This window comes from Vipera berus (assembly GCF_964194415.1).
Source record: "Vipera berus genome assembly, chromosome: 5".
In the NCBI taxonomy this organism is placed as follows: domain Eukaryota; kingdom Metazoa; phylum Chordata; class Lepidosauria; order Squamata; family Viperidae; genus Vipera; species Vipera berus.
Genome location: NC_138207.1, coordinates 45,280,211 through 45,308,120, shown reverse-complemented (window position 1 = coordinate 45,308,120; position 27,910 = coordinate 45,280,211). Strand labels below are relative to the sequence as shown.

At 38.0% G+C, this 27,910-nt stretch overlaps 1 protein-coding gene across 1 annotated transcript in view; it reads right to left on the bottom strand.

The window, feature by feature from the left end:
* Positions 1 to 27,910, bottom strand: part of ENTPD1 (ectonucleoside triphosphate diphosphohydrolase 1) — a 41,486-nt gene that overhangs the window by 4,822 nt on the left and 8,754 nt on the right. The window contains exons 2-8 of the mRNA XM_081329017.1: positions 12,908 to 13,090; positions 8,252 to 8,376; positions 7,530 to 7,647; positions 4,598 to 4,748; positions 3,650 to 3,809; positions 2,921 to 3,157; positions 1,325 to 1,582 (exon numbers count right to left, since the gene is read on the bottom strand). Coding sequence (XP_081185143.1) covers positions 1,325 to 1,582; positions 2,921 to 3,157; positions 3,650 to 3,809; positions 4,598 to 4,748; positions 7,530 to 7,647; positions 8,252 to 8,376; positions 12,908 to 12,911 — 1,053 coding nt within the window. The 5' untranslated portion in view covers positions 12,912 to 13,090. The remainder of the gene's footprint in view (positions 1 to 1,324; positions 1,583 to 2,920; positions 3,158 to 3,649; positions 3,810 to 4,597; positions 4,749 to 7,529; positions 7,648 to 8,251; positions 8,377 to 12,907; positions 13,091 to 27,910) is intronic.

The window sequence follows — 27,910 nt, the reverse complement described above, 5'->3', positions numbered from 1 at the left end:
TAGATGAGAACCTGATATATATAAGAAATAAGATGCTGGACCATGAACTATCCACTTTATTTTAGCCAATTATTCTGACTTACATCAGTTTCCAGGACTTGAGCCACATCACTGCTATCTGTCCTTTTTACTAGAGATGACAGACAATGAATGTGAGACTTTCCACCTGCAAAGTGGCAGCAACTCTACCCCTAAGCCAGAGTTAGGCAACCTCAGCTCTTTTATGACTCATGGACTTCAACTCACTCAGCTGACTCAGGAATTCTGGGAGTTGAAGTCCATGAGTCATAAAAGAGCCCAGATTGCCTACCCCTGCCCTAAGCTATGCTTTTTCTATTCATGGCTGGGAGCTCCAATACTACATGTAAGAAGAAGAACTCAGGGGCTTCTTCTATTGCTTCATGTCAACAAGTACACATATAACTTTATTTGCAAATAGAAATCACTTGTTAACAATAGGAAAATGGAGGAGCTACTTCATGAAAGAGAGCACAGTGACAGATCATCTGCCACTTCCAAAGCTCTTCTGGCTCATGCTGAACTGGGCTAAAGCTGAGAAAGGAGCTCAACCAAGTTTCCAGCTCTTTATTTTTGGGAACTGAAATCAAGTATGCCGTCTATAGACTCTTGAGGGAATCCCCCCTTTCCGAATTTGTTTTGGATGTTTCCTGCCAGTGGAAATGCTACAGCGCTACATCTACAACTGCCAGGTTCTGCACAGTATCTGTTAAAGCAATGTTTATGGAAATGTAGTCATTACCTTTGTATCAATGTGTCTCTGGGAAAAGGAATTGGGAAGTTTTGCTTTATAACATTTCCCTTAAACCAATGTTTCTCAACTTTGGCACCTTGAAGAAGTGTGGTTCAATTTCCAGAATTTCCCAACCAGTCTGGGAGTTGAAGTCTACATATCTTCAAGTCACCAGAACTGAGCAACACTGCCTTAAATAAACAGGTAGCTGCTTAAATACATGGTTGCATATGGGGAATATGAAGCAGGAGCAAATAACAATACTTGTGTAATGATGCCATCACACAAATGCCATGATTTATGAACCCACATCAGCCTTTATGATAGTGGTATGTAATCATCATGCAGTCAGCACGCACCTGTGGTCATTTTTACACCCTTGATTTGTTACAGATTGCCAGTAACGTCAGTAATTTGATTACACTGATTTTTTTAGTGCTTCTATTTTTGCAGTTCCAACCTGGCAGAAGACTATTGCTGAAGATAATAGGGCGAATTCTTTTAAAACAAGAAATAGCATCACAGAAATCTTTTAGTTCATTGCCAAGCTGTCAATGTATTAAAAAGACTCACCCCAAATTCTCCAGACACCTCAGGCAAGAAAATGCCATTGAATGAGCAGCTGGAGTAAAGACAGTCTTTAGTCTTAAAGATTCTCTGGATGCTTTCTAAGCATTTTTCATAATTCCCATCACCTTGGATTTGGATCTGAGAATATGGTACAGTGATGTTACGTGCTGTGCAGGGATTTGTAGTCAGATCAAAAACATTAAGTGTCCTCGCATATCCTTGGTGGAAACATGGGTCCTGGAGTCTATCAGTTGTTGAAGACTAAAAAAGTTTAAAAATTCATCAGCAATCACATGAGTCCCAGTACATTCACTTATCACATTACACCATCAACCACGGCTTACAATCCACAATGATTGGATTGGGGGGAAAAACATACTAAGCCAAAACTAAATAAACCCAAGTATGTAGATGTAACATTATGCATGGCTTCAGTCACAGACCTGGACAGGGGAACAGTGAGGCCTAGGTCAGAAAATAAATGCCTGTCTTGAATCTACATTTGTACCCTTGAATCCTTACATATTTTATACTATAAGTATTACAAGGAAAAGCTGCTTAATGGTATAATATGGTTATGGTGTTACTAAAAGGGTATGAGAATAATTAGCAGCAGAAATTGCTATCCAGGTTTTTTTTCCAGTTCACAAAATAACTAGTGTTCTGCAGGAATATTGTCTGACTCATGCTTTTCTCTTACAATCCCAATTATTGTATACAACACAATATGTACTGGTATGTTCTATTTCAGTTTGACAGAAGAAAAGGGTAAAGTAATTAAAGCACAGCCATATCTTGCTAGCTTCAGCTAGTTAGAAAGTAAGATATTTACAGAGAGGCTTAAGAGGGAGCAAATGACAAAAACAGATTTGTATTGTGACACAAGCTCTGCCCCATATGTAGCACATCCCACAAGTATCGAGTCTGTATCACAAGGATGTATTTTCATTGGATCTTATCCTGTGGATACCTCTAATGTAGCACTCCCCAAATGCCGGGGCACAGCCCACTACTAGGGCAGGGTCTATTTGGAACTGGCCCATCACTCACCCGGTTCCCCTCCCCCCCGCCTGGCCGCCAAGCTACAAATGTTGGGGACTACTGCTCTAGTGGAAAGGAATACAACTGTAATTGCATTACAGGCAGTCCTCGACCATTCATTTAGAGACTGTTCAAAGTTATAGTGGCATTGAAAAAAGTGGCTTACAGCTGGTCCTTGCACTTGTGACTGTTGTAGCATCCACACAGTTACCTCACCAAAATTCAGATATTTGGCAACAGGTACGTATTTATGATGGTTGCAGTGTCCTGGGGACATGTGATCACTATTTGCGACCTTTTCAGCCAGCTTCTGACAAGTAAAGTCAATGGGGCAAGCAAAATTCATTGCAGTGATTTGTTTAACAGATCCAGATAGCAAAAAGGTTGTAAAGTAGGGTGCAACTCTTTTAACAACCACCTTGCATAGGAAATTCTGGCCCCGAATGTAGTTGTTAAGTTGAGGACTACCTGTATTAAAGGAAGCAAACTATTGCATAAGCAGGCTGTATCAGTTTCATCATGCACCATCTAAGAAAAGGATTGATACCCATTACTTACAAGAACATCTTGTAACAGCTTGAGGCGAAGAGCTTGGTCCTTCCCGTAACATAAGAAGCTATGTGTATATACCATGTACTCCTTCCCATAGAGATGGAAATTTACTATATCTGTGAATGATTCAATCTTATCTGGATCTGGTACAAAGGTAATCTGTGTAGATGCTCCTCCAAGATCCAGTGCTCCTGTTGTCCTACTTTTGAAGAATGTATGGGCAAATACTCTTGGCCAGATAGACTGCAAGAAGAACAAATTGGAGAGTTAGACTGAGAGATATAACAGCCAGACCTGGAGGACTACAACAGGATATTAGACCTAAGCAATATCACACAGTCAGCCAGATGGTCATATAACCTCTTCTCTATTTTCCCAGAATGAAGAATTTAGAATAAAGACCTCACATTTTAGGAAGGCAAATTCCAATGGAATGTTATGAAAACTTTGTAAGGATAAGTAGAATGGAACAAAATAGAAAATTCTAGGCACCCATTTGCTGTATCAGTTGCAACTGAAGTAAGAGCCCTCTAACAATCATGCTGTAATATGGGATTAGGGTCAGTATCCCCTTCCAATCCTATCATATTCCTGTGGAATTTGTTAGATTATATTTCATTTGAATGTTTGATAATCTCTTGCAGCTCTGAACAGAATTGGAAAAAAGGACTGTTAGAAAACCAAAGCAAGTGAGAATTCCTGGTCATCACTTGCTTTTCTGACATGTCATATTACCTCTGTGAATTTGCCCAGCAAGTAATTAAGGGTGATCCAGCCATAAGCACCTTCTTCTTCACCACTGAGAATCCTGGTGCCCTGGAATTTGAAGGGATATATACGCAATGTTTCTTCCACTGCAGAGAGAACCTTCTTAGCAGCATCCTTATTTTTCAATCTGTGTGTAAAAAGAGAGGGAAATTATATAGAATTCCTTAGGAACAGTTCTCGTATTTTATTTTATTTTCTTGAAAAGGCATTCTGGAAAATGGTGAGAGAATAAGATACTTAGTGTCCAAAATGAATTTTTAGAAGATGGGAGAAAGATTCATCTGGTCTATTGTTCCATTAAACCCTTCAGCCTTTCCCTGATTACTTTCATATGGTATTCTTAAAATAATATAACATCAAAAAGAACTTACAAGCAATTCTGTTTTCTGAATACGAGCTATAGGTAGGAGTTACCGCAAGAGGTTGTCTTCAAGGCCTTTATTGACTATGGCAACACTGGCATAAAAAGAAGGCAGTGGTCTGTGGAACAGGTGCCACAAACAATGGCACACCCTAATTTAGCAGTGGCTTATGGCAGAATTCTAGATATCACAATTTAAATACGGGAGATACCTTCTATTCTCACCCTCACTGACTTTTGTTAGCTAAGAATTTTAATCCACAAAACCGATAAAGCTGAAAGAACAGGGAAACAGGAATGCACGCAACTTTTTTGTTGCACCAGATCCAGAAATATGTGCTAAACTGAAATATCCTTTATTTATACAATCAACAGTGAAATACATTCACCTGTAACCAAATACACAAATAGCGGGCTTGCAAAATACAAGCGTCTCATGGAAACTGATGAAAAATTCCTATCATGTCCAATCCAAATAAACTTTAAAAGCCTGTTTTCTCTGAGCTCATCCCTACAAAACATTAAAAAAAGTGCAGCTGCTTTTTCGAGGGTACCTCAGCAGCCGCATGCCAGCTGTTGCCCCTAGGTAAACAGGCGTCTCCTGATGCTTTCCCTGTGGCACAATCTCCTTTGCTGAATCCATACAGTGCTTTAGGGGGACACTGGCATTTTCCACAGCATTAGAATATGATGAGATCCCTGGACCTGAAAGAAGAAAAGCGGAATATTTTCAAGTGTTTTGACTTCAGAATTGTATATTGTGTGAAATATCTTTTCCCCTAACTAATCCATTTTTTTTTTCAAAATAAAAGCTGAATTAGTCAACCTCTTCCATAGTTGCATCTATAGTTGGTACATGCCTTTGTATGAACATTATTGGCATTAATCTGGTATCCATTATTTTTAATAGAGACAATCTTGTTAATTGCTCAGTAAAGCACATACTGTGTGAGGTCCTTTTGGGGGGGGGTCCTCTCCTACATATGCTCTGATTTAAAGTAGCCCATTTCAGTCCACTTATTCCAAAAACATACAGCTTATAATGTTCCATTCCTTTTTGACATCAGATTTTTCCTGGTTAATGTTTTTAACATTCTGTGCTCCAGCTAAATACGTCCTTATACAATAAGAAACTCCTCTTTCAATAGTCGTGTCTAACAGAGGCATATACATGAGAGGGGGGAGGGGAAGGGAGAGAGTACAGTCAAAGGTTTTTGTGAAAATAATGAAAGCAGTATTGCAGTATGAACTTTACCCCTTTCATGTGTATGTGCAGCATTATCATACAAGCACAAAAGGATGGAGCGTGCCCTTTGGCAGTGCAATGTTGCTTTTGTCATCTGTCCTTCTTCTCTGCACTCCCTCCCTCCCCTCCCCTCATGCCCTCTCAGACTTCCTTGTGGTTTTGATCTGGTAACGTAATCATCTTCTGATCTACTTGTGAAAAGTCTGGTGCTCTTACCTATGGTTCCTTAGTAACTACAGTATAGGAGTACCTTCCAATCTCATAACTCATCATCTGGCACTAAACAGGTCCAGAGATTTCACTTAGGTCTTAAAAATTATCTTGACAACTGTCAAGGTTGACAGACAACCTGGCTGTAAATCTTAACACCATCCACTTAATTCTTATTTAGATCTTAGTCCACTTGGCAAAAGGCTCACAGACATGACTCAGAAAGGTTAATCTCTTTAGCGCAGACATGAGTGAAGTCATATAAATACATAATATTATTCCACTGCAGTATGCAGAAATCAAAGCTGTGATACAGAACTTTACTCAAAGGTTTAAATTCTAGGCTTTTCCATTGCATTTTTACACCCTACCTTTGATACCTGATCCATGTTGCTATAAACAGTTTCTTTGAGTCTGGGAACAGTTCTGGCCTCACTAACTTTATTCCTTACTCCAGTAAGTAGACATGGTTTTTCACTGCCATCTTTTACGTATTGGAATTTCTCCTCCTAAGTGGATTGGTTTCCCTCAGGCTGGCAAAGCCCCATTACCCTCACCTCTGTTTATGGATTACTTTTAGCTTTATGTGTTGTTACTGACAAAGTCGACCCTATTACAAAGTCTTACCTCAGCTGGCATTATTATCAGGTATACTAAAGATATCAAGCCCTCCCACTAAATCAAGATGGTAATTCCTAGACAGGATAACCATGATCAGCTCAGACTAAGAATAGTCAGTATCTACTGTACAAGCCAGACTCAAGTTAATTGAAAATAGCAATAGGTTACAGTGTTGCTGGGCTGCACAGCAGCACTTAAAATCCATCAGATGATGATGACCTGTGCCTCAAATTAACCTTATTGAAATTTACATTATTAGAGTGTTTTGCATTATGATAGATTGAATTAGCCATATATTAACTTTTATGTTTTTTGTATTTATCTAATGTTTTGACACCTCCCTACAGATTTTTTTAAAACTGTGTACACAAACATACATACATTAGCTTTTTAAAATGCATTTTTGTTTTTTATTTTATGTAATTTTTGTTCTACTTTTTAGGTTTTTTAAAATTATTGTTGTATCCCACCCTTAAGTTGGTCTATGATCATAGCAAAAATCTGATGGACCCATAAGTCTGTGTAAGAGTATAAACTACATCCTTTGACAGAGTTTAGGACTCACTGCAAGGAACACAAATTATAATTTTATGTGGTGTTTTTCAGCAGTGAAAGATTGTTCAGGTTTACAATGAGCAAGTGCTTTTTCCTTCCCTTTTCTTATCTCACACATACACTACTCCCATTAAATTGCTTAAATTCAGCATTTTACAGTTATTTTAACTTTTTAATTGTGTTGAAGGACTAAAAAAAATAGGGTGAGTCCTTCCTAGATTTCTTTCTCTGTTAAGCCCTTGGGAGCTCCTGCCTCTCTTGTCTGATTGTTCCTGGGCAGCCTCTGCTTTCCTCATTCACACAGTCCATCACACTCCATGGAGATGGTTAATTTATTACAAAAAGTCCATCAAGGTTCCAATTGTTACTAAACCACCAAGCTCAGAGAGCACCAAGCACCCTACAGTTCAACCCTGGGCCACAAATATTGTCTTCTGTCGGTAAACCCATCCTAGCCAGCATGTCATACAATACTAATATATGACCAATAGACCAAATAAATCAGAACTCCGAGGCTTGAGATTTCCTCAAAGAACATGTTTATTTGTTACACAGTGTCTGCACAGTCAAAAGAGAAACCAAATCTGAAGTTCTGTTCAAAGAGAAACAATATTACAAAGTTGAACTCCCCACCCAGTGCTATGCAATTAGCTACATTCCCCAATAGAAGAGTTTGGCAGGCTTTCTAACCAAATGCTCACACCCCCACCTAGCTGACAGAAATGACCTTGGTTCATCCACGGGACAGTAAAATGTTTAGACTAGTAGAAATCCTCCACACCCCCTCCCATTCTTGCGGCAACTCAGAATGAACAAAAAATGGCTGCAGTCAAGTCAATTTTCCAATTTCTTACCTTCTACTTCACATACGTGAATCTGATGCACTATTCCTGTATTATTCTCTTTCTCAGCTGGCCATTCATATACATATACATTTGTGTGGGAAGAACCGGCATCCAACACAATCCCATACTGCAGGAGAGACAAACTCACAAATTTGCTTTTTAAATTTCAGGGTACTGTACTGAGAGAAGATGATAAAATGTATCTTTGCGAACAGTGTCACACAGTGGAGTTCTCTTACAAACAGAATCACATTTTCAGGGGGGACATTTATATTGTTGAACCCAACCCTGTACTCTGGACAAATTTTCCTGACAAATGACCATACAGCCTTGGTGAGAAGACCTTCAGTGTAGAAGAGTTCACCACCCAACTTGGTAACTAGTTCCACCATTAAATTATACTTACTAGCAGATTTTATATACCATAAGGTTGCTGTGGAAAATGTTAGAATAAGGTGGTACTACTAAGGAAGCTTAAAACCTAAAACTGTTACTTGTGTGCAGGGGATAAGATATATTGAGAGCATTCTTTGTATTGTGGGCAATCCTTCCGGGATTCTATCAGAAGAGAAAAGGAGATATTACTGTTGCCTGGAGCCTCCAACAAAAAGAAGCATGGGATAGTGAATGCATTAACACACATCTGATTTTAGTCTTCATGTGGGCTCTGCATTTGTGTCTAATAGGATTAGAAGCACAGCAGTTCAGCAGGTAAGTTTTCTGTAACTTACTTTACAGTTCCTGGCGGAAGATAAATTCTGTGTGATAGCCACAGTGATTAAAGTAATAAGAGCCACCACCAAGAATAATCCAATAACAATGTATTTCAGGTGAGAATATTTTCTCAGCATGATACCTGCAATTACAACAAAGGAAAAAAACAAGATTAGAAGCAATACAATACAAAATGTTGCAACATGTCCCACACAGGAACACCTTTTCAACAGATATTTTTTTATTATTAACTTTCAATTTAGAGTCAAGTCTAATTGGCCTCTGCTATACAAAAGATGAGAGGGTCTAAAACAGTGTTTCTCAAACCATTTTCAGATATGTGGATTTTGACTCTCAGAATTCCTCAGCCAGCATTCTGGGAAATTCTGGGAGTTGAAGTATACACATCTGAAAGTTGCCAAGGTTGAAAAATACTGGTCAAAAGCAATTCCATTGTTTCTGAAGTCTAGCACTACTGGCATTTACTGTCACTCACCACTTAATAGAGGGAAGATCACAGCCCAGCTGCACAATCCCCTCTGCCTCTGCTTTATTTTGGGTTTCTGCATATCTATTCCGGGATCAATGCAGCTGGAGATCTAAAATTCCAAAACAAATTATTTCTGGCCTTTTTCCTGGCTCAGACTTCACTATATTGTTGCCAGCAGTTTGAAATGGTTGGAATTTTGTCAAAATATTATTTAGGGACTGATGTTTATTTCATGAATACAATGTTTTTGAGCCATATTTAGACATTTGTTACTTTCATGAAGTTGCCAGTTTTACTATTCCCAGGTTAATTTCTTGTTAATATACTCCATGTAAATTTGAATCTTTTTAGCAGCTCTAACTTAAAAGTAGGAAAAAATATTTCCCTTTCCCACTTTGATGCCAACTTCTTTGGCATCACTAAGGCTCAAAATATCAGAGTTCAAGATCTTGTACAATAGGATATAACAAGTGCATTTATGTTAGAAATTTTACTAAACTGAGAGAGATAAGAAAAGAAAATTCAGACTCCCAGGTTTTGGGTTAGAGATCAAAGAATATTAATCTTCCAAAGTTAATGTAGAAATATACTGTAATGACAATTGCCACCTAATGGACCTTTCAAAATCAGGAATGAAATACTATTTAATCCTCCTTGGATTAGATGGGGAATTCTAAATCTTCCATCTACTTCCATTGAATCTCATCAGTAGATAAGAAAAAACACTTTGGTTTATAGGATATTAACAAATATTTTGCTAGAGTAAATAATTTCCTGGAATTTGCTTTATCTAATTGTAATTAACTAATTGTTTTAAGAATATGAAATGTTTCTGTTATTTGTTTTTAAAATTAATTAATTAATTAATACAGTTCAAGAAATAAAGTTGCCCGTGTTTTCCTTCCAATGCTGCTGTTTTTCCAAGCCTCTTTGTGGCATAGTATAAGCTTATTTAACTTCTTTAACTGAGATAATATTTTATGATTTGGGCTGGCTATGACTGATTCTGGCCTTACTTAGCACCACTGGCACTCATATTTTATCTCTACTGTAAAATACTTGTTTCCTCTGCCCCCTATTGCAAACAATTTATATATACGATTTTTATGTTTATATGGGTATATGATTTTTAGTTTATTGTTGTGGTTGGTTGCACAATCAGCCAGATGTTTGAACTGGATTTGGCATTTTTATTGAGTCTTTCCCAAGGAGCCCAGGGATAGGCAGAAGTTATTACTTGATGGTGTTAAAGGTATTATTACAGAATGTAAGCTGTTCCAAGGAAAGGTTCTTTTGCAATTGACTGATGTCAGTGCTGATGGTGTTCCAGATGTTTTGGGAGTACACCCAATGCACCTATCATTATTGATACTATCTTTGCTTTCTTTTGCCACAGTTATTCTATTTCTATTTGCAGGTCTTTGTATTTTGTGATAGGAGGAGGAAGGGATGGGATAATCCCAGAAAAGATCTAACACATTTTCTATCAGGTAGAGTAATTGGTTTAAAGCTGAAATCCTACATCCAACACCCAAAGACTAACTTTCTATAGGACTTTATTGAGTGGTGTAAATTAATGTACAGGATTGCTTACTTAATGTTTAAGGGGGAAAAGTATGTATAATTTGGTACAATATATATTATTTATTGCTGTTACTCTTTTAATGTTGCTTTTTATTATTTTATGTGTGACTGTGCTCAGTAAAAAAAAGATCTAGTTTAGTGTCTTTTTTTTTACAAGATCCTCATGAGAGAAAAGAGGAATAAACACTTGCAACAAAGCCTAGAATATTTATTTATGTATTTTAAACATTTTTAAAAAAGATGATAAAAACTAATGCGAACTAAGATAAAGTGAGAAAAAGAGAAGAAGAAAGAAGTCAATGGGAAAGCTAAAAGTACAAGAAGAAAAGAAAAGAAAAGAAAAAGAAAATAGAAAAGAAAGAAAAAAGATACGAAGAAGTAGCTTTGGGTCATCTTTGCGGCAGTTATTAATACAATTATAAATTTATTTCTTATTTTATAGTTACAACATTTCTTTCTATAATTTATTCTATCTAAACCTGGATCATTGATGATGTACTCATTTTAAAACTTTTTTTTTCAAAACACAGTTGAAAGATAATGTTAGTCCCTAAGATTCCAAATGTTCTTGCAAATAAAGAAATATATTTATTTATAAGATGTCAGCAAATATTTTGCTAAGATACACTAATTCCTAGAATTTGTATTGTTCAGAAAACATAACCACTTTATGGATATTGAAATCTCTTGACAATTGAAAGACAATAAGCTGAACATAGAAATAATATGGCAAAGGAAAAATGGTTTATCTCCACATGCATATATTTGCTTGTTTCTTCTCTGGACTTTTAACCACTTACACCTAACTATGATACAATGTATGCTGATGTCAGCCCTTCCCAGTAGACCAGCTCAGGAAACAGACTCTACAGCAGGGGTGTCAAACTCAATTTCATTGAGGGCCACATCAGCATTGTGGTTGCCCTCAAGGGGCCGGGTGGGTATGGCCAGGGTGGGCGCGGCCTACTGGGTGGGCGCAGCTGGAGTGTGTATGGCCTACTGGGTGGGCATGGCCAGCTCTACATCATTGGCATCAAGGGTGCCTATGGAGGCCTGGGCAGGAGTGGGACAGATCTAGGGTTGTCTGGCAGAAGGAGGGTCTCTGGGCCAGGGCCAAGGCAGCGGGGACCGTTCCCTCACTGTTTCCAGGATGGCTTCACGGGCCACATGAAACCACTTCGCGGGCCGGATCTGGCCCCCGGGCCTTGTGTTTGACATGTCTGCTCTACAGGAAGACTAGAATTATACTGAGGTGGGCTATATGTCAGCAAAGGTGGGTTTTTTCCCCCTTTGCTCCTTTTTATATTCAAGAGATTTCAGGGGTGGGGGAGTCTAGGAGTCCCTCTCTTTGAAATTACTCTATGTTTCTTCTATATCTGCTGTTTCCATAATGGATTCTGGATTCTTTCTCCAAGTTCATTTCCCTATCAATCTGCACCTGGCAACATCTTTTTCTATGTGTCACCATGATGTTGTCCTGGTTTCACTTCCAATCCACAAGTGGAAAAGTCTTACGTTATTCTGCTATTAAAGAAGTGTTTTTCTAAGTTTGTAAGTTTATACCCTGTATTCAGCTCTGGGAAGTCGGGGAGGGGGGAGGGGAGGGGAGGGTTGGGGGGAGGGGAAGGGGAGTGAGTGAGTTTTTTTTTTCTATTTAAAAAATGTACTGTAAAACTTTTCAATAAAAAAAACAAAACAAAGAAATATAAGAAGTGTTTTTCCTCTTAAACTGGTATTGACAATTTGTCTTTTTTAAAGAATATCCTCATGAGGTAAAAAAGAAAAAAAAACACTAATTTTTGTTTGATGGATATAAATGAATGAATGAATGAATGTTATATAAAATCTGTTATATTTTGCCATCCATTTGTATCAACATGAAGCCAATTGATCAGTGGCATGTGGGATCAAAGCAGTGCTCACTGGCAATTTTATCTATTGTTGCCCTGCCTCTTGACCTTCAGTTGCCAGCAAATTTTGTTTGCCACCAGTCTACCGAGATCCCTTAAAATGATGGACACCAAAGTGCCTATCAGAATTACTAGCCTACTTAGAAAGCAGTATTGTACAGCAGAGGTCCCCAACCCCTGAGCCGCAGCTCACTATTGGACCTTGAGCCTTTTGGAACCTGGCCGAAGTGGCATGTGCATGTGTGCAGGCGCATCCCAACTCATGTGAGTGAGCTGTGCACATGTGCTCCATTTGCAGAAGCAGTGGGCACATGGGCACACTGTTTGTGCAAATGGAACTGCATGCACACACTTGTACACCTTGTGTGGATCGATTCCCTCTCCCCCTCCCTGCCGGTTTGCAAAGCTGAAAAATTGGGGGATTCTGCTGTACAGTAAATGCTTTAATTCAATGGCTCTTACCAATTTGGTGGAAGACTGAACTACTGAAACAATGAAATGATGGAAACTATCCATCTCTTTGCCAAAAAGAGCTGAAAGGAATCTGAAAATTGGCAGTTATTGCCTGTTTAATAGATGAAAGAAAGATAATAAAACTTCTAAGTGCCATTGTTCTCTGAGTGCCTTTCTGACTTAGAAAAATATTCCCCTTGGAGAAGAGTAATGGAAGAATCTTAGAGATGACTCACCCATTCCTGATGTAATTCTGTGATTGGCAGATGATTTTCACATTGGTTGATGTGAAGAATAGAAATGTCTGTAAAGCCCCCAATCAGTTTGCTTATCACATGCTGCATGTGCAAAATCAGGTCAACAGTAGTGAGGTCAATCAGGTCAATCAGGTCATTCAGTAGTGTGTTATAGCTGATGCACTAGAGACAAGAGTGAGATCAACAATGGCAGTAAATTTCATGTTAGTATAGTTTATATTGATAGCTCTACAGTTCCTAGTAATTAAGGTCAAAGAGCACAGTAATAAAATGGGACTAAAATTAAAAATAAATAAGATCAACTCATGACAATAGTTACAGCAACCAGACTTAGAACTGACAATGAAGATATTGAAGACAGCTTCTGCCTTTTAAGAACCAGCAATCAAGAAATGCACCATAGAAAAGTTCTTGATAAAGTTGCCATTAAGCTCTTGGAAGTTATTCAGCAATTGGGTGTCTATATCTGCAAAGATCAGAATGGTGCAGACAGTTGGAGAAAATTGTGTTTTCTCCTTAACTCTCTTGGAAGCAAAAGCTGAACATTGTAGAAGCAGAGTATTGACTCAGAATATTGTCTCAGAATTTTCACTTGAGGCATAAAATGCCCACGCTTAAATATTTTTATTTATTTATTTATTTTATTACATTTATATTATTGTATATTGTATCTTGCACACAATATGTCAAAAACTGGCTCTTGTTGTGACTCAGGGCCAGCCTGTGGGTCCGACAGCCGGGTCCGATGTATCGGAGGACTCAGATGTGGGGGAGGAGGGAAACGAACCGGCTGATGATGATTTGGAGGCTTTGCAGAGTCCTCAGCCGGGGACCTCTTCTCAGCTGTGTGAGCCCGAGAGTGCGGAGGATGATGACCCACAGCTGGCCCTGTTCAAGGACGCCCGACGCAGGAGGCAGACGAGCAGGGACAAACAAAGAAAGACTATGGGACTCCTCGGGAGGAGGCACAGGGAGACCACGCCCTGAGCTCTCTATAAAAGAAGTGTTTGGGGAGGGGCTGGTTGCTGAAAGCAACTTTTCCGCTTGAGAAGACAAGCTCTTGTGTTTTTGTTAACTGCGTAATTAAATCTTGGCAGAAGCCTTTTAGCCTTGGACGCTTTCCAGACTCTTCTCTTAATTAGGGGTTGCGAGAAGAGGGCTGGTTCAGAACAGCTCTCTGAATATCTTTAGTAAAAAGCAAAGATTAATATGATCTGAAGAGAAATCAGAATATGGTTAATAATAGTTCAACCACAAACATAACACAATAGTTTTGTGTTGTTCATGTTATTGATTGTATTTTTATTGGTCAGTCACCAAAATATTGTAAAGTTCTGTTCTGCTCTGCTCGGTTGTAGCTCTTGGGAGAAATCTGTAATGATGAGAAAGGAGGAAAGGAAGAAAGATTTAGCAACAAGTGCATGGACTCAGTTATAGCAATTACAAGCAGGGATAGATGCACTACTGGATAATCTGAAGGCCAGTTTGAGAAGAGATCATCCTAGGAAAAAAATCTATCAATATCGTCACTGAGAGTTGAATATTACCCATATCAGTTCAATAAGCATAAGAATGCTTTCAAATGTAAAAAGATTCTTATAGCTTTAGAATTAAAATGTAGGAGATCATCATCACACATAAATATATAAATTGTGGAAATGCTGCTAGAAAATTTTTACAATGAGAGTATTTAGTCCTGCTTTTAAAAGCAATTTTGGGAATGCCTGTTTGCTCTTATTAGAGGTTCTGTGGCATGCATTTGCAGAAAATGTTAAGTATTTTAAAATTTATTAAAAATACAGAGGATACAACTATCTCTTTGAAGATCATCTGATGTTTTAAGATATTGTCATAATGTTGAATCCCAGTTGCAAATGTTTAGGACTGCTAGCCCATGATCCCACCAGAGTATTAATGCATTGACTTCTTTTTCTCTGCGATGCTAAAGCCCTCCCCACCCCCACATTTTTTTTTGACAAATTATGAAACAATTTGCTTTGGATTACATAAAAACTTTCATTTAGTTTTTACTTTTCAGGGGCTGGACCCATGTAGGAAAATGATGTCTGAAAGGTCAAATGTAAAATGAATAAAATATTCATTTTCTTGCTCTCGTGGAAAGTCATAAGTGTCAAATTTTAATTATATGAAGAGCAGGTCTTATTGACAAAGAATTCAGAAATAGTCCATTGTTGATTTTCCATTTAAGAATGTGGAAGATCTGTCATTTTAAGCTGTGTGAAGGAATAACTAGGAGCTGAACCATCCATATACTCTTTCTCAGAAGAGTTCACACAGCCCGGAAATGAGCACACAGAAGCTTTGTGTTTACCAAGGAACTCCAGCTTTTATTTGTGTTGGCAGTAGGTTGATGGCTTATTTCTGGCAAAATGTCATCCGGGGGGTTACAGACAGGAATTCTTTGTGAGCCAGGGTAACTAAGCCTGACAATGCACCCATTCACCACATCAACACCAAGCACATTCCTTCCATCTGGAGACACTCCCACTGTGTTAGGGCAAATAGTGACTTCCATATGCATCATTTAAGTCATTCTTACACAAAACACAATGCTAGCAGCTTTGGAATAGCCTTCAGAGATTCTGGCTCTTTCAAAACTTTCTGTCTTCTCTGTTTTATGAAATAAGTAATCCACTTATGAAAATGAAGTGGTTAACCCACGTAACATAAATCCATTAAATTCACCACCACTACTGGTAAGTGGAGCTAATTGATGTTTAATGTGGTCTGTTTGTTTATGATTTTGTCCAACCTACAAACCATCCCATCTATTTATTCTTCATAAATTTGGAAATATTCTCCAAAGCACCTGAAAGCAGGACAAGAAGCAACGGATGGAAACTAGTCAAGGAGAGAAGCAACCTAGAACTAAGGAGAAACTTCCTGACAGTTAGAACAATTAACCAGTGGAACAACCTGCCTCCAGAGGTGGTGAATGCTCCAACACTGGAGGTTTTTAAGAAGAGACTGGACAGCCATTTGCCTGAAATGGTATAAGGTTTCCTGCCTGAGCAGGGGGTTGGACTAGATGACCTCCAAGGTCCCTTCCAACTTTATTATTATTATTATTATTATTATTATTATTATTATTATTATTATTATTATTATTATTATTATTATTATTATTATTATTATTATTATTATTATTATTATAACATGGCCTGAGACATTCTGTTGAACTAATATATTTACAATAACAAAATATATAAACTACAAATATTCTCTTTTATTAAACTACTTATAGCCCTTACTCCACTTGTTTTAGTAGAAGCCCTTATTCTCCAGCTAATTCCTGGTTTCTATTTCTAGGTTCTTTAAAGAACTGAAACTGAACTGAAACAGGAACCAAGATTCTCAGTCCAGACACAACTGTATGTGAACATACCTCAGTTGCACTTCCCTCCCATGATCTTGAGGAAAGACACTGATTTGGAAAGACGAGAGGAAAAAGACCAAGGATTTAAACTAGTATAAAGAATAGCATTTATAAAGGTCTAAATTGCTGTTGATTGCAGATATACAGACAACTTCTTCCTTCGCTGCAATAAATGCTATAAAATAGAACAAACACTTTAAAATAAAATTTATCTAGCCATGCTGAATCTTTGAAGGTACTTCTGTTACTGAATGCAAAGTGGAATTTTTAAACAACAGATATTTGCATGAAGTCTTGGTAGCAAGATTTATCTACTCCTATTTCCAACATTGCAGGAGATGAACCTAAACTCTGACTCTGAAGTTTAAAAAAGGCTACAGATAGTCTTGAAACCCTGTTGGCTATGTTTCATGGTTTATGCCACCAAAACTTTGTTCCAATATCAAACTCAAATTTTGATTCGAATGGATCAGTTAGCCTAGAAATGAAGTAGCTAATTCAGCAAGAGTAGAAGAATCTTCCATATCTACCCCGTTCCAGGATCTGACAAAAACCGCTGTTGCAGCAACAGTCTTCCTATGCCTAGCACCTGCCTCTTTGCCTGATTAGAATCCTGGCAAATTTACTAAGTATCTCACTCAATATGAATAATTCATCTCCCTAAGACTGAAGGATTTGTATCATGGACCAATCATATAAGATTTATAATCAGCCCCAAAACAGAAAGACCATTTTGTTTTTCCTTATCCATTAACATTATTATATATCCCATAGAATAGGTACACAGCTTTGGTTTGACCTTTCACTCCATTGCTCTCTCTTCTGTTCTGTGAAACGCCTCCCTTGAAAACATTGCAAAAACTTTTCTCTCCCCTCTTGAAGAAAGCTCCATTCTATATCCAGAACATCTCTCTCCTAGACAGATTATTGAAATCTTTTTTCATCTAATCTTTGTCTCTCCCTGTGACTCTTAGATGTGTCTGGCTTTTTACCACCAATATAGTAATATTTCTTTTTTGCACAGATCATGTAAGCTTCTTCCAAAAATCTTTCAATTGGTTTCAGTTAGTTCATGGGTCACTACGAATTTTTATCTTTATTTATTATTTATTTGTCCCTTTATGTCTCAATTCTTTTATCTAAATACATCCTATCCATTTCTTTGCTCCTGAAATTCTAGCTTCCAATCTTCAAAGATCTATAGACTGAAGCAAACCTATCCTTTTCCCCTTGTTTTCTAGTATACTTAGAATTGCCTCAGCATATATGAATGATACCGCTTGTTTTATGATTCAATTTTCCTGTTTTAAAAAGCTCACTCTGAAGCTTTTATCTTAACATCCAGAGCAATAGTATATACCTTGTGCTCCTCAACCTTTAACTTCAGAGCATTTCTGACAGATTACAACATTCTGGTAGATAAGAAAAAGAACAGGAAAATAATTAAGTGTACAGGTTATACTTAATATAGTTATAACATTAACTATATTAACTACCCAGTTTTTCACTTAGATCCAGTCAGTTCTAAAGTATGGCCCCAACATATCACTCAAAGGTTCGCTCTTGGCCTGAAAAAAGTTAGAAATTGCTTCTGACTGAGTCTAAGTTCATACAATGAAGCAACCATATACTGCTTTCTTCTCTGACCCTTCACCTACTTCGTTGTCTCCCCTGCTGCGCATCGTATTGCATGCATGCAAACAAATTAATATTCTTTGTAACTCTTTTAAATTAATGGGGAAATCCTTAATTTATTAGATACCCAATGCAAAAGAAATGGTACAAAACTCCCCAAAGCCTTCTTTGATAATGTATTGGAAGTTTATGAAAAACGTATTTAAAAAAAATGAAGTTATATGGCAGCCAATACTTACAACTGAGGAAACATCAGGATCCCATGTACAGAAAAATCTCATTTGGTGTGGCCCATATAATTCTGTTCAATATAATACCATATAACTCTGTGTGTCTGTATGGACAGTTATCAAGTGTTAACTTTTACAGCTTGTAAGGCATGTTTTCCAGGCTTGAAGGATGGCATCTACCTATCCCTTCAGGTCTAGCAGGCAGGAGCATGTTACAGGTCCCACCTGCTAAGGAATTCTATCTGATGCTGATGCTACTAAAGATATGGGTTTTTTGGCTGGGTTTTTTTGGCTATGGGTCCTACCCTCTGGAACATCATTCTCCCTGAGATGAGGTAGCCCCAACCTTGCTAGCCTTCTAGAAAGCCCTTACAACTTGGAGGTCCAATGGGGACCTGAAGGATGTCTGTACTGTATTTACATGCTGTCATTCTCCTGCAATCCTGATTTTCATATTTTTATTTATTTTTAGTTATAAATGGCAACTATATTTTTATAAAAGGTTTTTTTATTGTTTTAGAAATATTTATCTTTTATGATTTAAACACTTTTAATGCTGTAAACTGCCCAGGGTCACTTCAGAAAGATGGGTGGCAAATAAATTTAATAAATAAAATAAGATAAAATAATAAATAAAAATTTTGTTGTAATTGTTGTTGTTAGCTGTATGCCAGAGTCACATTCAGTGAGATGGGTAGCTATATAAATTTGCTAAATAAATTCCAAACCAAAAGTATCAGTTAACAATAACTATTTCAGACAATTCACCAACGTCACTATCTGCAAGTTTTTTTTTTCTGAACAAAAGTACCATCTTCATAGAAAATAGGCCATTGGAATAATTTATTGCAAGCTATTGGATAAAAAGAGGAAAGTCCTGTTCCATCCCACTTGCAATTTGAACTTTTTTCTCCTATCTCTAGATGAGGTTCATTTTGCCTACTCAGGGAGGACATTGGAGTTCTTCAGTCTCTAAAGGTTTGTTACAAGGTTTGCAAAGCCAGGTCAAGCCCACATGGACATGTTGAGCCATATTCCATGGGCAACACCCTGATGCACAGAAAACAGGGTATACTTATAATTAAGCAACAAGGACATACATGATATAAATGTAATTGGTTACAAATAAATTTTAAAATGGCAACATTTTCAAATTGGCTAGAATCACTAAGTCATACCTGCTAAATGTCAAACCAGAGGTTCCTTTAGCTCGTTAACCAACTTCCTCTTCAAATCTAACTATAGAAACAATACAGAAACTATCTCATGTACCTATTTGCTTCTAATGAATGCTAAATAATTGCTTAAAATGTAAAATTAATATCCAAATGGAATAAATTATTCCACAAAGTCAAATGGTGGTTTTGGGCATACCTCATGCTAGTTTGCCCGTTGCAAGTATAGGTCCTTGACTTACAACAGTTTGTTTAGTGACTGTTCAAAGTTACAACAACACCGAAAAAATGACTTATGACCGTTTTTCACAGTTATGACCTTTCCAAGCATCCCCATGAGCATGTGATCAAAATTCAGATGTTTGGCAACTGATTCATATTTATGACCATTGCTGTGTCCCAGGGTCATGTGATCACCTTCTGACAGGCAAAGTTAATGGAGAAGCCAGAATCATTTAACAACCAGGTTATTAACTTTTCAACTGCAGTATAAACTTAAAAACTGTGGCAAAACTCACTTAGCAAATGTCTTGCCTAGCAACAGAAATGTTGGGCTCAATTATGGTCATAAGCCGAGGACTACCTGTATCAGCCACCAACCATTTCTGGAGAGCAGTCTTCTATTCATCCCATACCTAACATGAATTTGAACTCTGTCTGTACTTTGCTGCTCCACATTTTTCAGCTTCTAACAGCCTGGTGTTGAAGTCCAGTTTGCCTAGTATACTTTTATCTATGCAACCCCTTTGATTGGCTACACGCTGGCAGGAATGCCCCCTTACCTAAATCTTTTCTATGTATTTGTCTCCTGAGGCTTATAAGTGGTCTCCTAAAGTTTACCATCTACCACGAACTTTCATAGGATCATAAGAACTTACTTTAGGCTGCTTATTATGAATATTCTCTTTGTGTACCATCTTGCTTATATTTTATTCCAAGCAATAAAGAACAAGAGATCTGGGTTTTGTTTTTAAAAAAGAAGGAATTAAAAATTAGGACAAGAGTCTATTGTAGGGCAGAAGATGAAAGTTGTTATACAACTGTGCAAATACCCCAACATAGCAGCTCAGGAGTGGAAAGGAAAACAAATCTTGGGAACGTGTTGCCAAATTCATGAAGTTGGAAGATTTTCCTTCTTTTTTAATGAGTCCTTATATAAAGCTTCAATTTTGTGCATGTACAGCAGGTGGACTGATAACATTTTGAACCAGAGATCAGAAGCTTACCAATTTTGAGCAACATTTTCAGCTATAGTGAAATTACTATTACTTGATTGAGGGGTCTTTGGTGCTCTCTGAGCTTGCTTGTTTTCTTGCAGACATTTCATTACTCTAATTAGGTAACATCATCAGTGCTAGTAAGGAGTGCTGCTTGATGTCAGTTTATATTCTGGTGTCTTGCCTGTCTGTGTTGGTGGGGGCGGTCTTAGGGATTCTTTGGTTGGGCTGTTTACTAGTGGCTCTTTGGCAGTTTCTTGATTGGGGTATTGGTTACTTGATTGATGGTCTGAAGTTGACCTTAGAGTTAATCTATGCTGAAGAGACAGCGGGTCAAATCCTGAGGGCCACGTAACAGAGTGAGCGCCTGTTACTTGTCCCAGCTTCTGCCAACCCAACAGTTCGAAAGCACGTAAAAATGCAAATAGAAAAATAGGGACCACTGCAGTGGGAAGGTAACAACATTCTATGTGCCTTTGGTATCTAGTCATGCCGGCCACATGACCACGGAGATGTCCTCGGACAAGCACTGGCTCTTCGGCTTTGAAACGGAGATGAGCACCGGCCCCTAGAGTTGGAAACGACTAGCACCCATGTGTGGGGGAAACTTTACCTTTACTTTTTATGCTGATCTGAGTGCTGATTACTGGTGGAGAGGTGCTGGAGTTTTTTGCTCCTTTGGGCTGGTTGGTTGTCTCTTTTGCAGTGTCTACAGATGTTGTTAATGTCTATGTGTCTATTGATGGCTGATTTTGTCAGAGTGCCAGGCTTCTAGAAATTTCCTGGCATTTTTGGATTTGGCCTGGTCTAGGATTGTTACATTTTCCCAGTTGAAGCTATGGTTAAATCTGTCTGTATGTTGTGAAATTAAAGTATTTTCGCCATGCCTTTTGACTTCCAGTTGCTGTTCATGGATGCGTTCTACCAGTTTTCTGCCTTTTTGTCCTACATAGTGGTTGTTGCAGTTCTTACACTGTATGATGTAGATGACTCTTGTTTTTGGGAGGGGGGGTTGCTGTGTCTTTTGGTTTGATTAGGATGTTTTGAAGGGCTTTAGTTGACTTGTGTACTATACTGATTCCATGCGGTTGTAGTAGTCCATTTGTGGTTTCTGATATATTTTTGATGTATGGCATTGTAATTTTTTTTAGACAACACTTTCACCATAATAAAAAATGACCAATTGAGAACACCCACAGAACCATCAATAACATTTTTAAAAGAATCCATTTTACTAGAGAAGAAGGAAACAACAACTCGCTACCCTTGCAGCGCATCCTGATCAGCAGAGACCACAATGGCAAACTAGAAATGCAAGTCTACAGAAAAACCACCCATACTAACCATATTTTGGTACTCCACTACCAAAGCAACAAACCAACCTCTCACAAGAGAAGCTGGGTTGGGACATTTAAATGAGCCCAAACACACTGTAGTAACCCAGAACAGCAGAAAAAGGAAATGGAGCTTCTATTCAAAACATTCCAACAAAATGGATACCAACACAACTTCATCAAAAAGTCTTTGACCACTCAACCAAATACAGTACAACCAAAACAAACCTTAAAAAGAATTACACAAAGAGTTCTCAACTGCAGACTATTCTGGAGAAAACAGATTATCTTGATCTATTATAAATAACTTTCAGTATAGTTACAGGATGGATACTGCTTTGGCCAATCTGGTGAATGAACTAGGAACTGACCAACCACTGGAGTAATCTATTTTAAACTACATTTAACAAATATGAATTAATAAATGGTCAGGCTTGCACTGGGGATCACAAGTTTCACTGATTTGTGAGTGTCTGTGCCTCTTGGTGACTACGTGGACAAGTCATGCAGTTTTGCTGATAACATTTTTCAGAAGTTATTTGTTATTGCCTTCATCACTGATTTAGGAGATAAGCACTGAAGGGATAAATAGTGCAGGATATTGATATGTACTGTGAATGATAACAACACAGTAAAGGACTATTTGTCCACTTGTAGCAACAGTACTATGAAATCTTAATTTAATGGACAATTGAGGGGATAAGTATTGCCTGTAACTCAAATTCTGAAGGAATTGAGCATGGTTCCCCCAAAACTGACTACAAGCACATACTAGGGGCTACCCTGTTACTGCCAGGCTTAGAGATTCCTGAAGGACCCTTTTTTCCCCTCCAACTGCTCTGGGTCAGCAAGATCAGGGCAGGACCCAGAATGAGAAAAAGAAATGACCATTGCTGCCCCAAAACATATCTGCCTGCATATCCCCTCCTCTTTCCGACATCTTCAGCTGCTGCCTGCTTGCCTGCCTTCTCAATCTTCCCAGCACTCTTCCGTGAGTCAGTACCCACCAACCCATTATGCTACTTATCCATCTCCCTGATCTCCCTGATGCCTTCCCTCCATCTGGAATTGAAACATAAAGTGTGCCCAGAAGCACATTCATTTTAGGAGAAGCAGCAACCACTATCCAAACTGCCCAAATAATGGACAGGTCTGTTATTTTATATTGCTGAATGGAAGCAACTTGTGCCTGTTCAAATTTGTATTCAAAATCTATTAAACCAAAGTCTGTTTACCTAGGTTTATTATATACTATAAAATGCAGTGGTTGAATATGCTTGCTGTTCCTTCAGGTGTTGAAATTGAAAAAATACATAATCAAATACTATATTGCATGACAGAAAGCCATGCATACTCCAATGTACCATTCTATATACTAAATTGGTTTTATGACCTAAACGCTGTGAAAAATCATGGGTGGACAAAAATATGTTTATCTTCTGAAGACCATTATTTTTCAAATTGAGAATAATATTTAGATTCTTTCCTGGCTGCCACAGCTTCATGAATTTTATCTCATTGTGTTTGCTTCCCTGGAAAATCATAAACTAGCCATAAATTAGCTGTGCTATAGTTGTCTATTAGGGTAATTCTTCCTCAGCATTTTGTTACAGGACAGTACACTGTGGAAGTTTCTATATCTAAATAAAATATAAAGAAAAATAATCAGATTTCAGTATATTCTCAACTGTTCTGTAATGAGCCTGGCAATCAATCACAGCATGTACAGCCTGTTAGAATAGGGCATTTTTAATCACCCAGCATAATTCTCTGCTTTGATTATATAACAGTAGAAAGCTCATAGTACTCCCTTTTTTGGACTTTTCCACACTAGACCAATAAGGTAACATTCTAGTCTCTGTAAGGATTCCAAGCTGATTCATGTGGGCAGTCAATCCCCAAAACAGAAACCATGAAATCCTTGCCTTCAGCAATGTTCCAGAGCTGAATAATAATGGCCAGCTCACGTTCTCATTTTCAGTGAAACACAGGAGTACGTCAGCTTTTCCAAACCTCCTGCCTTCCTTGTAGATTAGAACTAAAACTTACAGAGCAGCCCTGGCACCCCTGAACACTCATCATTTTAGAAATATTTGGAACATATATTGCAATGTAGCAGGCAGTGCCCAATATCACCATTTCATTGGGCTGTGTGTGCACAGGGAGACATCACAATTTTTCACTTTTATAACTATTGTCCTCTACTTACTACATTGTCTACTGCAGCTCTGGAAACAAGGCAAACTAAATCCAAACAATAATCCTTACTTCATCTTCCATCCTCTCATTTTGGTGTCTTCTGGAGGGTGAATATACCATACCCCCTTGCCCGCCACCATCTCGCAAGTCCTTCACTCCTTTAATTTCATTCCCCATGCAAAGATCTTACTCCAAGATTCCTCATGACATTGTACTCAAAGTACCTGTGGAAATGAAACCAAGCGCTAGCACAGGAATGAGAGCCTTAACATATAACACTTTCCACATCAGTGGACAAACATCTCCTGAAATTATTATCTGAGTCATTATCCTACACTCTTTCTGCTACTGTTTTTCCTATATCAATCTATTTTAATGCTTGGCAGTAAATCATAAAGTTGTTAATATGGGAAGTTTACATAATTTTACACCAGTTTTTCCCCTTTTTCCTGAAATTGCTTTTGTCACTATGATCATATTGACAGAGGGGGGGGGAAAACCCTGCCAGATTAGATAGTTTTCCAAGAGATAATACTGTAATACTGCATTAAAGGTAAAGGTAAAGGTTCCCCCGCACATGTGTGCTAGTCTTTTCCAACTCTAGGGGCCAGTGCTCATCTCTGTTTCAAAGCCGAAGAGCCAGCGCTTGTCCAAGGATGTCTCCGTGGTCATGTGGCCGGCATGACTAGACGCCAAAGGCGCACGGAACGCTGTTACCTTCCCACCGTAGTGGTCCCTATTTTTCTACTTGCATTTTTACATGCTTTTGAACTGCTAGGTTGGCAGAATCTGGGACGAGTAACAGGCGCTCACTCTGTTATGCGGCCCTCGGGATTCAACCCGCCAAACTGCCGACCTTCTGATCGACAAGCTCAGCGTCCTAACCCACTGAGCCAGCCAGGATCAAATAAAGCAAATGGGGAATAGTCCTGGGAGAGTTTCTGAAAGCCACATTATATTAAAAATATATTTAACAGAGAAATACTGCCACTCCTCGAGGAAGGTCAGTACTATAGCACACTATGAAGGGAGAATATCCTTTCCCTCTATTTCAATTATTTCAACATGTTTGCAAAAGGATGAGCATCACACCTTGGCACAGCATGCTTGGTATTAATCAGTGGAACAACCTGCCTCCAGAAGTTGTGAATGCTCCAACACTGGAAGTTTTTAAGAAGAAACTGGACAACCATTTGTCCAAAATGGTATAGGGCAGGGATTTCAAACTCGCCGCGTCACGTGACGTGTTGCAACGTGTCACAACTTTTTCCCCCTTGCCGGAGCTGGGGTGGGTGCGGCTTCTGTGTGACGCATCTAGCCTGCGAGCCGGTAGTTTGACACCCCTGGTATAGGGTTTTCTGCCTGAGCAGGGGGTTGGACTAGAAAACCTCAAAGGTCCTTTCCAACTCTACTATTATTTATTTATTTATTTATTTATTTATTTATTTATTTATTTATTTATTTATTTATATTTTTATACCGCCCTTCTCCCGAAGGACTCAGGGCGGTGTACAGGGCAATAAATACAAAAACAGGATACTTTGCAATCTGCTATGGTAGTTTAAAATTGCTATAAGTACTGTAATCCATTTAGCATGAAGATTGGCCTTCTTGACAAGCTAGCTTTAGCCAAAGCAAATTAACTTGAACATCAGTGCAAAAGGCATTTCTGGGTCTGCCAAGAACAGATGAATCAATTTATCTTTTTTCTGGGCTTCATGCAAGATTTAAAGGGCCATGAACATTTTTTTAAAAAAACTTTTTTTAAATGAGCCATGCATTGCCTTTTCCTACAAGAAATATTTTTTTTTAAATTGATTTCTTCAAGAAAGTGCTCTTGGGTCTTCTTTAAGACAGGAATGTTATTTCTAAATCAGGCACGCATATGCTGACCAAGCATCCTTTAACTTAATAGGGGCATGAGGGAGATTAAGATGCTGCCTACGTAGCAAGCTTATGTAATTGCATTTATGTCTGGTGAGAAAATGGGATTTGCTATAATCAGCTGCAGCTGTTGAACCTCTAGAGTACAAAAGGTTGGAAATAATCAGCATGTCTGCACTAGACGGTGATCTCCGTTTACTCTCTTCCATTCATGCAACCTCCAACTGTCTCCATATAATGTCCTTTAACAATGTGTTGGTTCTTATTAATATACAATATTGAAATTTCAATATACAGTACTATATTTTAATTTAGAAGCTTTGGGTTTAGCTTTTAGTTTAGCTGCCAGAAAACCTAGGGAATGCAAAGGAAACTTAGGGTAGAATCAGTAAATAGGAAATAATCAAATTAGTTCATGATGTTAAATTGGGTTAAGTTTAAAAAACATTTTAAAGTTTATTACTGGAAAGACCTGTTTTAAATGAAAGGACAATGCTGGTAAAAACAAATGTAAACAATCATAGAATTTCAAATTATTTTTAGAATAAAAAAATAATTTCACCCAGATCTATGGGATGTAAAAGATAAATACTGTAAATATTTTCTGTGATCCAAAGCACAAGCAGTAATAACAGATAACTTTTTTTCTTCCCAATGAGGATTTAATTATGTTGCATCAATTGGTCCACACACTTTTGATCATCTGCACCAACTTAGCCACACACCTGTTATCCTGATGATATCACAAGTTTCTACAGAGAGACCTGTTAACATTAAAGGTATGTTTGGACCTGAATTTGGAAAAGTAGGCATGAGCTATTTCACTATATCTATTAGGAGCTCTTTAAGGAGTCAGATTTTTTCCCTGGGCTTGCATAATAGCCACATAAGATCATAAAACTATGCATTTCAATTCAGAAAGTGTAAAGGGGCAACAGACACAGCCCTTTTAAGAACCCACCAAGAGGTTTGGCAAGGTGCACACCCAGATCCATTGCACTTTTGCCCATTATGGATACAAATACTGCACACATGTTCAACTCCATGCGCATGAAAATCCTATTGTATGAATTGGGGAGGTGGCAGCCTGTTTTTCTGATATTTTCTCTATTTGTAAATTTATGGCCACCTTCTTTCCTGAAGTTTGAGAAATCCATAATATCTATGCAATCAAGTAAGCTTCTCAGTTTAAGAAGCTGTTACATTTAAGTAGCAAAAATTCAGATGGACATCAGCGTGTGATTATAATTTTTTGTAACTAGGTGGTCATTTGAATTCAGCAGCCATAATCTGATACTGTAGTTCTATTCTCAATTACACAGAACCACTTCCTTCCAGAACAGCAAACCGTGACATTATACATGCCTTCACTCTCTGCTAAGACAACAAGCATGGTTGATATGTGCTGAATGGCACTGCCCCTAACAACTTTAAGAAGGGTACCTCCCCATATATACCGTATTTGAGTGTGTCAAGGCTTCCTGCTACTTTTACATCCTCAATTTAATCTTGTCTATTAGTATCAAATTAAGATACCTGACCCTCATGTATCTTTCTTCACTTCTCAAAGATGAAAACTTGTCAGCGAGACAAATCAGGAACATCCTAGGAGGCCCATGCTTAGCAGAATTTGCCTCTCAGTAAATGTTAGAGAAATTGAACTCTTACTTCATTCATCACTCTGATCTTATGCCTCTTTGAAAGACATGCAGTTTGCTTTGGGAAGGCATCATCCACATCATCTCTTTGGCTGAGAGAGCAATTCTAACTGCCAAAAACATATTGCTTCTATTTGCTTTTATACTTATTTTAACACAGTTGATCTTGCCAATTCACTCTTTAGAATTTCTGAGTGGAACTGATTTTTTTTAAAAACATACACATTGCAATTCCTCTTTTCTATTGCTTTTG